Below are 13522 nucleotides of genomic sequence, written 5' to 3'. Positions count from 1 at the left end.
GGCTTGATATGGGAGTGGAAGGGAGAAGAAAAAGAGAAAGTAAAATGGGTCATTACTGCTAACTCTCTCGTATTCATTGAAGGGTATGGAGTTACCCAAACTAAGATCAGGTAGCGGCTCCTACGAAGTTAATGTTTGTCCGACTTTGGGCTACAATATCGAAGCACTACAAAAAATCGCTCTTTATACAAACTAGCAGCTGTAGCGCTACTGTAGCGCAGCGGAATCCCTATACAATGTAGCTCGTGTGAAAAAGCTCATAGACTACATAACTTTTCTTTATGATTTGTTCATTTATTATCTAATACTAACAAAAAAAAAGATATTACATTTATTATAGGTTAATCTATTTAATATGGAGATTTATAAATACATTTTAACCATCAATGCTAATTAATTTATTTATAAAGTACAAATTAAAAACTTTTTACGAGCTCAATCAACTAAGAATTTGTATAATTTATAAATATACATATGCGCGTGAATATAAATAACTAATTATTTATTTACAGGTTTAGTTGCTTGCGAACGATACTAGAACTACATAATTTAAACAGGAACTTGAATAAAATTTCCAATAAACTTCCAATAACCCTTTTAAAAATTAATTCAGTGAATTTATACATTCCTAAAATTTTATCGGTAAAACAAATGTATACAATTTTTATACTTGTTAATTAAAATTTATGATGAAACACCTGTATCAGAAACAGCAGGTATAAGGTGAGAGGTTAACCAAACTTTGCCGGCACTATTTATTTCAAACCTATTACTTCTAGGGGTATCTTACATACTTAAGGATGTTTGGGAGGTATATTAAAATGCTACGAGACAAATAAAAATTTGGAAGAATGTTCCTCATTCAATTCTAAAACTCCTGTAAAAATTACAAATCGATTCACTGAACCGTTAATAAATTATTGAAATTTTAAAAAATTGTAATTTTACACGTCATTTTATGGAGATTCGTTAACCGAACAGATTAAATTTATTTTTATTAACAGAAAAAAAGCTACCAGAAATTTCAAACTTTTATAATAAGTAACTTGAACTCTGGAGAATCACTTTAGCGTAAGGTTATTCAAATTCACTAAATGGTTATCGAGAAAAAAATGAAAAATTAGCTGAAAATCTCGTTTTTACTTGATAATATAATGATAATATTTATAATTGTCTGAAATAAATGCAATTTTAAAGTTTTAATTATTATTTAAACATATTAAAAAGTTTTACGCTCATTATTAATAGAGATTGAAACTAAATATTTTTTTGTTTCGAAGTTGAAATCAAGGCATATTCACTGCCAAAAGTCAGTTAAAAATTTTCCATATTATTCGTTATTTCTTATTTTATTCAAAGTTTTTGGTCAAATTCCAAATTTTCTCTCAAACTGTATACTTTTTTTAGTATAGATAGTATTTATTTACCTCATGATATGCTGCAAAACCTAATTAATCACAAATTTCTAATTTTATGTACTCTAGTCTCTGATTGTACCTCCCAAATGTCCTTAAGAATGCAGTGAATTTGTTTGTCGACTTAAAAAACAACAACAGTTAACACTTACCATAATATCTACGACAAATTTGAATTGGCGAATAATATGCAACATAACTGTAGTTAAGATAAGGAGAGGAGGGGTTAAAGGAACCTTGTATAAACACTAGTTTTAGTTGGGGGTGGATGTATGTAAGAGCAGATTATATAGGCGAAAATGGAAAACGGGGAAAATGATAATTATGTATATAAGCCGATCGTGGCTCGAAGAGGGGATGAGGTAGAAGGGGTAAGTATGGTAGAACATCAAAAAATATTTTTGGGTGGAACAGAGGGAAAGGCTTGGGGAGGGGGGTAGAGGTGAATAATCAAATAAAAATAAATAAACCGCTACTGTACCTATACATGGTTGCACCGTCTGATCGTTAAAAAGTGAAAATAGAAAATCGAAAATTCCTGCAAACAAAAAGATGAATACGATTACCACAACACTCCGTTTGTTTATGTTATCTTTTGTCTTTTTCTACTGTTACTGTTGTTTCATATTATTACTAATAATGTACACAAGGGCAAAAAAGGGGCGGAGTTCCGTATGCTTCTTTCCTCTGGGTGGGTTTACAACATGTCAAAATGTGCATTACCGACATTTCGTCCTTACCCCCACGAGACATCTTCAAGACACTTTCCGTCTAATACAGAAGAACGATTCTCTGGAGTTATGTTACTGAATCTTTCGTTTTGAGAAAAATATATAATATGAGGAGAGCTGTGGGTAGATATAACTGTAAAGTACTGGAAAGCCTTTTTGGATGTTGGCGAAATGTACAAAACAAGGTAAGGCAAGAGAATACGCCAAGGCTATTTTTGCTTGGTGTGAGTAAAGCTAATGAACAAGATTAAAATAATTCAAGTTAAAAGTGTAAGACTACTTATGCTCATACTAATGAAAGGTTTTCTAGTTTTCGGTGAATGAAAAACTGACTGAGGATATGGAGGGGAAATGCGCGGGAAAGCTGACGACTCTATGATAATAAAAGTAAATCCCACGATAAAAATGTTCAGTCTTTCAGAGACTCTGAAAGCGAAACTCGTGTCTCCGTTTCTCATCGAGTCTCTCTGGTGTCGCTGAGAGAGACTGTCGAGAGACTTTCAAGAAAACTGTTTAGCGTCTCTGAACGAGAGACTCGAATCGCTCATAGAGAGATCCTCATTTTTATCCAGTTTCTAAACGAGAGACTCGAATCTCTCAATAAGTGGTTAACATTTTCAACATATTTCAGAGATCCCCAGTCTTTCTACGAGAGACTCGAGTCTCTCAATTATTCAGTTTCATTCATTCAGTCTCTCTGTGAGAGACTCGAATTTCTGAATTAACAATTTTATCGTTCGAGTCTCTCATACAGAAACTGTGAGAGATCCATAAAAACACCTAGGCAATAACTGAGAGACTGTGAGAGACGCTCTCAGAGACGCTTAAAAACTCTGAGAAACTAAAAATTTTTGTCAAGGGATGTTAACTGGAGAATCATTTTCTAGTTGCTATTGTTAGGACTTTGACTTAATTTGTACCTTTACTAGTAATAATTGAAAACTGAACTGAGTATTGAATTTCAAAGTCAGAGCTGTAAACACTCATTTTACGTAGTTCATTTTATTGTGCATGTACCTTTTAATTAACGTTTATTATTACGCTCTGCATAAAAGAGAAACAGACGCGGAAACCCAAACGCTGTTATTGCATTTGTGTAAATTGAAAAACGTATAATATATCAAAACAACGAAAAATATATGTAAACAACTTGGTACACTGATACGCTATTTTAAATCTTGTTGTCGAAACACGTTAATGGTTCTTGTCTATTTCATTTGTGCAAAACAAGCAAAATAAACTGTTAATGAACATGTTTATCAATTTATGCTGTTTTAAAATCATGAAACATTAAAAATGGTTGTTTAGAAATAACGAAACAGCCGTTACACAAGTCGAAAATACTAATGATGGATATTCCATAATATATAAAATAAAAATATCTTTTTTATTTTAATTTTATTATTGCACACGCCTTAATCCTCGCAGCATTCCTATAAAACTATAAAATAAATATGTGCAAAAATAATAGAAAAAACGAAATGACCACAAAAACCCCTTATTGCTTCTCCCTTTATCCATAACTCGGAAATAGATTATTTGGTTTACTTTTATGTCTATATCAGAGCCGGGCAAACTCGGCTCTTTTGCCTCCCGAGTGCTCCTCAACGTTAACCAAGTAGCTCCTCATTGATCCTACGAGTGCGAGTTAGATGATTCCTTTTCTTATCCCTTCCATTTCGTAGGTGAGTCCCCTCTTCCATAACCAAACCCAATAGTTTTGCGAACGTAGTAACGAAAATTTTCGTAGGTATTATTTAAGTTGCGAGAGTGGCTTCGCTCGTCTACGGGATGAAGGGGCTTGATATGGGAGTGGAAGGGAGAAGAAAAAGACAAAACAAAATTANTAGCTACTACAAGCATAGAACCAGATATTGAATGCATAATAAGAGATGCAAACAGCGTCAACACGTACCTATAGTTATTATGTCAATGATTTTACGACTTGCGCATGAAGGATGCAAAAACCTTAGTCTATCAGTGTGCCGAATTGAATAAAATTCCGTGACAAAGATTTAAGAATGGCTGGAAAACACTGGATACAAAATTTTGTAGCAATAAATTCTTTGTCATTAAAAACTCCGGAAAAACCTAACTTGTCTTGTGCTATTGAATTTAATCAAATTCAATGTCAAAGATTTTTTCAAAATTTAAAATCAGTTTATGGAAATATGAATCCTTTACCACGTGGCAAATTCAATATTGGTGAGACCGGCTCTTCTGCAGTCCCTAACAAGTCCCCTAAAGTTTTTACTCCTAATGACTGTATCAAAAGACATATTCGCTGAAAGGGGCCAATTACTTGTAGTCGTCTATTGAATAAGTAGTTTAGGTATTTGGGTCCCACCAGGTCTCATTTTCCCCAGAAATTGAATGAAAGAATTGTTGCTTTATGGGACACCTCCAGGAGCTCTCGAAATGATTTCGGATTCGGGTTAGGTACATGAATTCGGGTTTACTTTTAAATTGGCTTCGTCATGTTGGCGACTTTGTGAAACCGTCCGAAATAAACCCCTATAACCCTAATATTAAATAATCATGCATCATATTGTTCTCTTTTTGCTGTTTTATTTGGAGAATTAGGGAATTTTTCTCTCCACTGAATGCTGGTTTTTGCAGTAAATGTGATAGATGGATGTAACTAACTATGTACAAGCTAACAATGTCTAGATTGTTTCATACCGTAAGTGGTAACTATTAAAATTTAGTTCTTTACATGTACTGCACTGCATCCGTATAATCCAGATGATTTTACTGCAACTAATTTTGCGTCGGCTGATGTTACAGGTAGATTCGCTTTTCAGAGAGAACTTCCAAACAATACTGAAAAGTGAAATAATTCGAAGTGGTCTGTATTCTGTCGAAACTGCTAGACGCCGATCGCGATTTCGATCTTTTTGGATCTCATCAGCGCGTCGCAGGCAGCTCCGACAGAACACAGACCAACTTTTACCTGCTGTCTTAACAGTGCGTTTTAGTACGTAATCCTAAAATGCAGCATCGTGCTACAGATGGCGTTCACTGCGCCATTTGTAGTATTTTCTAATACTGAAAAGGATTTTGGCGATACAAATACTTCACTTTCAGTAATTTTGATTAGAAATCAATGAAAAACAGTAAACGGGAAGGAAAATAGAGTATATAAATCTGAAATAATAAAATATAGTCTCATCTGATCATCATAAGGTCATCAGTTCTAAGACTGCTTGGACACGCAACTCCACTCTTTCCTATCCTGAGCTAATCTTTGCATTTCCCCAAAACTTTAACATCCCTTTTTTCAAACAGTAATCTGATCTAGGTCTACCTCTACCTCTATCTCCTATTCTTTCTAATATCACTTCATTTCTAAGCTTCTCTATCTACGGTATCCTCTACTCCTTATAAATTGTTACAAGAACAAATACAAAAAAGAAAATATTTATATAGGTATAAGATGCGTACTCTTCGACACTTGTGACACCTGTGAGTGCGAATTTTTTTTTTATTTAAATTGCAATATTTTTGTTAAACAGGTTTTGATTTTGCTTCCTGCTACCATCTTATTTTTCAATATGTTTAATAGACCTCCACCCGCTTGAAAATAATTATTTTATTGAATTTTATTTGAATTATAGTGTATGAAAATTGAAAAATAAGCAACATTCAACGCCCATAATTTTTTATGGGGGTGAGACGGCCGCAAATTTTTTATGGGGTTTTACTCAGGTGACCACCCTCTTTCGATCCCCCCTTACTCCATCCCCTTCGGGGTGGAGGGGCCAACATCTAACCCCCTTAACTTTTTATGGGGGTGAAACCGCCACGAACTTTTTATGGTACAGTGGTGGGGGAGACCTCCTCTTTCGATCCCACCCACCGCCATCATCTAGACCTTTACTATGCTCTTCGTCGTTTATATCTTCTCGACCCTCTGAGAATATTTTGTACCACCGATAAATGTTGTTTCTGTCCAATGTAATTTCATTATATGCCACAGCCAACATTCGGAATGCGTCCGCGCCCTTAATTTTGTTTCTCACACAAAAGTTGATACAGATTCTTTGATCCATTTATTGGAATACGCAAACGAAGACGAGCCAAAACAGGTGCAAGCAAATCAGCTGCCAAAAATGAACCGAATATTCAACATGGTCGAGCTTGTCGGTATAAGTGAGAGCCATTGGTACCAACATAACGTCACAAAAATCGAATATACATAACCCGTGGAAATTCAAAATTTGCGATACTTTTTGAACAGACCTTGTACATCCCACGGGCTGAAATCGGCTCGTGTAATTAATTTATGTGGTTCGTGAACAACTTTTCTATATTAGCATTCAACTTCTGGCAATTAATCGAATTAATTCTCGATAGTTCTGCATTAAAAAAAAAAATGAAAAGAATAGCTACTACAAGCATAGAACCAGATATTGAATGCATAATAAGAGATGCAAACAGCGTCAACACGTACCTATAGTTATTATGTCAATGATTTTACGACTTGCGCATGAAGGATGCAAAAACCTTAGTCTATCAGTGTGCCGAATTGAATAAAATTCCGTGACAAAGATTTAAGAATGGCTGGAAAACACTGGATACAAAATTTTGTAGCAATAAATTCTTTGTCATTAAAAACTCCGGAAAAACCTAACTTGTCTTGTGCTATTGAATTTAATCAAATTCAATGTCAAAGATTTTTTCAAAATTTAAAATCAGTTTATGGAAATATGAATCCTTTACCACGTGGCAAATTCAATATTGGTGAGACCGGCTCTTCTGCAGTCCCTAACAAGTCCCCTAAAGTTTTTACTCCTAATGACTGTATCAAAAGACATATTCGCTGAAAGGGGCCAATTACTTGTAGTCGTCTATTGAATAAGTAGTTTAGGTATTTGGGTCCCACCAGGTCTCATTTTCCCCAGAAATTGAATGAAAGAATTGTTGCTTTATGGGACACCTCCAGGAGCTCTCGAAATGATTTCGGATTCGGGTTAGGTACATGAATTCGGGTTTACTTTTAAATTGGCTTCGTCATGTTGGCGACTTTGTGAAACCGTCCGAAATAAACCCCTATAACCCTAATATTAAATAATCATGCATCATATTGTTCTCTTTTTGCTGTTTTATTTGGAGAATTAGGGAATTTTTCTCTCCACTGAATGCTGGTTTTTGCAGTAAATGTGATAGATGGATGTAACTAACTATGTACAAGCTAACAATGTCTAGATTGTTTCATACCGTAAGTGGTAACTATTAAAATTTAGTTCTTTACATGTACTGCACTGCATCCGTATAATCCAGATGATTTTACTGCAACTAATTTTGCGTCGGCTGATGTTACAGGTAGATTCGCTTTTCAGAGAGAACTTCCAAACAATACTGAAAAGTGAAATAATTCGAAGTGGTCTGTATTCTGTCGAAACTGCTAGACGCCGATCGCGATTTCGATCTTTTTGGATCTCATCAGCGCGTCGCAGGCAGCTCCGACAGAACACAGACCAACTTTTACCTGCTGTCTTAACAGTGCGTTTTAGTACGTAATCCTAAAATGCAGCATCGTGCTACAGATGGCGTTCACTGCGCCATTTGTAGTATTTTCTAATACTGAAAAGGATTTTGGCGATACAAATACTTCACTTTCAGTAATTTTGATTAGAAATCAATGAAAAACAGTAAACGGGAAGGAAAATAGAGTATATAAATCTGAAATAATAAAATATAGTCTCATCTGATCATCATAAGGTCATCAGTTCTAAGACTGCTTGGACACGCAACTCCACTCTTTCCTATCCTGAGCTAATCTTTGCATTTCCCCAAAACTTTAACATCCCTTTTTTCAAACAGTAATCTGATCTAGGTCTACCTCTACCTCTATCTCCTATTCTTTCTAATATCACTTCATTTCTAAGCTTCTCTATCTACGGTATCCTCTACTCCTTATAAATTGTTACAAGAACAAATACAAAAAAGAAAATATTTATATAGGTATAAGATGCGTACTCTTCGACACTTGTGACACCTGTGAGTGCGAATTTTTTTTTTATTTAAATTGCAATATTTTTGTTAAACAGGTTTTGATTTTGCTTCCTGCTACCATCTTATTTTTCAATATGTTTAATAGACAAACTAAATAGTATTTGGTTCAATACATTTTCTAGACCAGAAACTGCTATTAAAACAAAAAAATGGTTAGTTGTGTACTCCTAGGGCACTTTCCTCCTATGATTGTCATTGGTAGCTGGGGCTAATAAGATTGCGCCACCTATCCAAATCCAAACGAAAAAATAATTATGATTTTTGAGTTGTTTCCGAGGCTCAAAATATAGAGCTAGATCCTGATACTTATCATGGCCACGATACACCTAGTAATACACTTGAATAATTTCGTGTATTGTTCGCTGTTCTTAATATTATACAAACGATGTGCAAGCAGTAGTAACATTAAATACGAGGGTGGATTGATAAGTTTCCGGCCTGACCAAGAAAAACAAGGTTTTTAAAAATTTTTTTTTTTTATTTCTCAACATAATCTCCTCCAAGGCTGATACATTTCTCATAGCGGTGTTCCAGTCTATTAATGCCATCTCTATAGACTGATTCGTCAAGCTCCTNAAACAGAAAGCAACCAATTAACACCCACTACAGAAGAGCAACAAAACGAGAATGAAGAAGAATTAAAAGCAGTCAACTGCTCAATTTGGGGTTGGAGAGTATTCTTAATTTTCCCAATCTGAAGACCTTGCTAAATCGGTTAAGCTTAGGGCAATACATAGGCCGAAAAGAACCAAAATATTTAACTCGCCGTCTCATGCAATAGACGCTTTCCTTAATGATAAAAAAAAAACATAAAACGCTTCCTCCAGTCTACCAGCACATGGAAAAAGCAAAAATTTTTAATATCTATCTGACATAGAACTATATAGCTGTTAACTCCGGCAACGCCTCACCAAGAACTTATAACAGACATCAATAATAAATAACAAATAATCTAAATCACAGTTACATCCCTTCTGTAGCAGCAGTTTACGATCTTTTCTTCACCACCAACAGTGGTTCTTCTCTTCTCTAATCATGGATCATCGATTGCAAGTTCATCTTCAGCTTTTGCAGAACAATGATATATATGAAGTTTCCTAAAATAAAAACTTTTACAGCTAAAGTAATATTTTTTTTTAATAAACAAACTACTAGTTTTTCTATTGGAGTCATTGCTTCCTTAAATGTAGTATTACTTTTTCTTAATAGAAACTCAAATTTTGACTGCAGATCATTGATGAATAGATATTCTAAAGCACCTGATAATACTGACGAAATTTTTTTATTTCATTATCTAGAATACAACGTGAAAAATTCCCCTGCAGTTTTTCTGACCAATAAACTTTTGTGTACCTTTATCTTTTAATTTCCCGTTTTTCTTAGTTCCATTTTCTTCTCCATCTCCTCATCTTCTTCAAATAATACAGTAATAATAAAATAAACAAAATTTAAATTGATTTATCTAAATAAAATCACTTGAATATCTATCGTTTTTGCACAATCAAATTTGGAATTCTAACTGAAGTTTTAATGTAAATTGTTTTATTGTAATCAACTTGTTCCTTATTATCTCTATACGTACATACATGCCCGCAGTAGGGGGTGGTGTTCAATTTTCGTATTTTAGCTATTTTCAAAGAGTACATGAAATCAGTGTTCAACTGGCGTAGGCCTTCTCAAACCACAGTCGTCTACGACTTTTTCTTTTACCTTTAAAATTAAATCATGTTGGTAAAAATAGGAGAACAGAGGATTCTATGGAAGTCAATAAGAAATAGGCGAGATAGGTTGGTAGGATACCTTCTCAGGCATGAAGGTCTGATCAGAGACATATTGGAGGCAGAAAAGGGAGTTAGGAGGGGTAGAGGTAGACCTAGATTAGATTACTTTTCGCAAATAGTTTAGGATGTGGATTGTTCTGGTTTTAGGGAAATGCGAAGATTATCTCAGGATACGAAAGAGAGGAGGTGCATGTCCAACCAGTCTTAGGACTGGCGACCTTATGATGATGATGATGAGGTAATACTCTCAATACTCTCAATTATTTAAAATGCACCGTATGACTGACGTTTAGTTTTACTAATTGTTCTCGAAATAATTGATAAAAATAAATAAATATCCAATCAATCTTTGAATCTTCAAACAGTGTCATGATTTTTGAAAGTTGACCGTTGACAAATATTCAGGTTATGGTTTTCCACAATACAAAATTTTAAAATGATCTTGTGAGGGTTCCCTTTTTATTTTAAAGTGCCAATTAATAATAATCACACGCATGATATAAAAACATTATTTTATTACAAACGTTTTAACAGCTTTTCAGTAGCATAACCATAATATGTTACAAAATAATTTATTTACAAACATTGACTAGGAGAGCGGCAATTAACTCATGAAGCGTTACTTATTTTCGTTTATATAAACTTGCATTTATAGATCCGGATGCACTAAAACTACCATCATCAGAGTCTGACGTTGAAGACGACGGTTCTGATGACGACGTCGACGTGGATGATGAAGATGAAGACGACCAACTTCCTCCACCACTATGCTTTGCCAGTAGAGCTTTAGCCCCAGCTATTTTTAATTTAATGAGTTTGGCACCCACAAGGCCAATTCCAAGCGCTCCGGCACCAACCAGCGCCACTTTACCCACAGTTCCGGCTATTTTTAAAGCTGCAGTTCCAAGAGTTGATAAGGCGGCTTTACCTAAAAATTTAGCTCCTGTACCGACAATGGCTTTGGTGGCATCAACGGCTGCTCCAATTGCTACACCTCCTTTAGGCGCTGGTGCAAGAAGTACTCCGGATATTACCACAGAGAGTAAGATAAAGATCTGAAAAAACGTATTCAACGATTAGATAATAAATATTGTTAAACTTTAAAAGCTTCATTAAAGAATAAAAGTGTCATTATAAATATATGAGGTCTGTTCAAAAAGTATCCCCAATTTTGACTGGTTACGTACATTCGATTTTCAATTTTTTTGTGGAGTTATGTTGGTACTCATGTCTCTTATTTATACGGACAAGTCCGGCCATGTTGAATGTTCAATAAAATTTTTGACAGCAGCTTTGCTTGCACGTGCTTTGCCTCGTCTTCGATTTTTACCAACTCCAAAAAATGGATCAAAGAATCTGTATCAAATTTTGTATGAAAAACAAAATTAAGTAGGAGGATACATTTATATACAATTATTACTGTGACATACGGTGAAGTTACCCTAGAGTGAAACGTTTATCGGTGGTAAAAAATGTTTTCAGACGGCCGGAAGAGCTTGCCGGACGCCCGAGCACGTCAACAAACATTGATGAAATAAATAGTATTGACTAATCGTCGAATCACTGGTAGAGAAGCAGCTGACGACCTAACCATATCGCTTTAATTGCAAAGGAGCTGTTAGGCTGTGTCTCCGACGACCCAAATTTGCTCCAGAGGGTCATAACTGGCGACGAATTATGGGTTTATGGTTATGACGTGAAAACCAAACCAAACCAGCCATCCCAATGGAAACTGCCGCGCGAGCTAAGACCGAAAAAAGTTAGGTCGAATGTGAAGGTTTTGCTTAGTTTTCTTGGATTGCAATATGCGTCATGAGTTCTTGCCACAAGGTAAAACGGTCAATAAGGAATATTACCTGGAAGTTATGCGCAATTTGCGCGAAGCAATTCGCCAGAAACGCCCCTGTTCACTCATCGTTGCTTGTGTGCCAATTTTTGGCCAAAAACAATACACTAGACGCGGATCGCGATTTCGATCTTTTTGGATCTCATCAGCGCGACGCAGGCAGCTCCAAATAATTTTTGAAAAAACACAAAATTCGCGATAATTTTTGAACAGACCTCGTATTCTATATACTATTAAATAAATTAGCTTTCCATTAGTACAGTTGACTGGTCTACTTTAATAAAACACATATTCGAAATCGCTGAATTTTACATGCATCTACATCAATGATCAATGATGCAAGAAGACTGCCAGTGATATTTCTTGTTGTTAACGATTAAAAAACAATCAGGCAGTTATAAAGCCGACCCTGATTTTTTACGTACCTATATGCAACTTATAACCGCTGCAACGCTTACTACTATTCGGTTATCTCTTTTTACTTTGTTTCTACTACTTATGAAAGATACGCCCATTCTCCCAAATAATTTTCATTCCCAACATTGATCGTATCAACTATATCTACTACTAGCACAGCATAAAGATTATATACAGTAGGTTCACTTCCCAGACATGCTCATACATGCCCTTTCCTGCCGACACTTCACTATTTCATCTATGAGTTCCCCACTAAGCAGGGGCTGACTTATAGATGAATACCATCGTGAAGCTACAGCACAAATACATTTTGTATCTAAACGCACTGTACCATGACCGTAGAATTATTGTACATTCAGACAAATTATTGTACTTTCAGACAAATTATTGTACTTTTTGTAATTATCGGAAATAGTTAACTAATTTTATTTTAAAGCTACCTGCAATATTGCCATATGGAAAAATTAACCACCCACAGAAATTATTGCAGTTTACTATGATAATTTTTTTTTTCAGAATTTGAAATTCAGTACACACAAAAATTGGCGGGTGATTTGAATATTTTAGTTTAAACATAATGAATAATTAGAGATATAATAGATATTTGTAAAATATATGGATTTTCAAAATTTTTGTACGTTTAGGAATTATTATACAAAACATCAAGTCAAGGTACATGTACAATATTTATTGTACGTCTGCCAACACTGGGAAAGAAGTGAAGCAACGAATCATTTTAACGTATTGGAGAATAACTGGTTGTCATTGGATAATAATAATACTGTCAAGCTAAAACGACCGGCACGCCGCCTTTCTGTAAAATGTATAGCGGCAACATCCGTACGGCTTCGAATATTTAGAAATCATTATTCCTTCATAAAATAACTGGGTATTCAAAATTATCGTACTTTCAAGCATTATTGTACACCTTGTGATTGAGATTGTACAAAACATTAAATTATGGTACATGTACAATAATTATGGTACGTCTGCCAACACTGCTTACGATGTTATAACATGCCCTAGGTATTTCACTTCCCTTATAAACGGGATTTATTTCTGAGGACTTAGCTTCAATTTTACGGCTGCCAATTCTTTAAAGACTTCAGTCACGTTTTGGAGTTGGTCTTCAAAGGTTCTTCCTGATATGACGATGTCGTCTAAGTAAACCAAACTGATTTTCCAGTTTAAGAGTTATAATACAGTGTACATGAGTCTTTCAAATGTAGCCGGTGAATTGCACAATTCTTTATAAGGTTATTTACTTCTTCTTTCTTCTCCCAAAGAACTCTTCTAGGTACTTAGTTGTTTGAC

At 34.9% G+C, this 13522-nt stretch overlaps 1 protein-coding gene across 1 annotated transcript in view; it reads right to left on the bottom strand.

The window, feature by feature from the left end:
* Positions 1-10438: 10438 nt before the first annotated feature.
* Positions 10439-13522, bottom strand: part of LOC112905299 — a 23980-nt gene continuing 20896 nt past the window's right edge. Inside the window, exon 2 of the mRNA XM_025977431.1 lies at positions 10439-11000. Coding sequence (XP_025833216.1) covers positions 10569-11000 — 432 coding nt within the window. The 3' untranslated portion in view covers positions 10439-10568. The remainder of the gene's footprint in view (positions 11001-13522) is intronic.

Source organism: Agrilus planipennis, unplaced genomic scaffold, assembly GCF_000699045.2.
Source record: "Agrilus planipennis isolate EAB-ADULT unplaced genomic scaffold, Apla_2.0 scaffold27, whole genome shotgun sequence".
Classification (NCBI taxonomy): domain Eukaryota; kingdom Metazoa; phylum Arthropoda; class Insecta; order Coleoptera; family Buprestidae; genus Agrilus; species Agrilus planipennis.
Note: the sequence above shows the minus strand (reverse complement) of the source record. Positions and strands in the feature narration are given on the sequence as shown.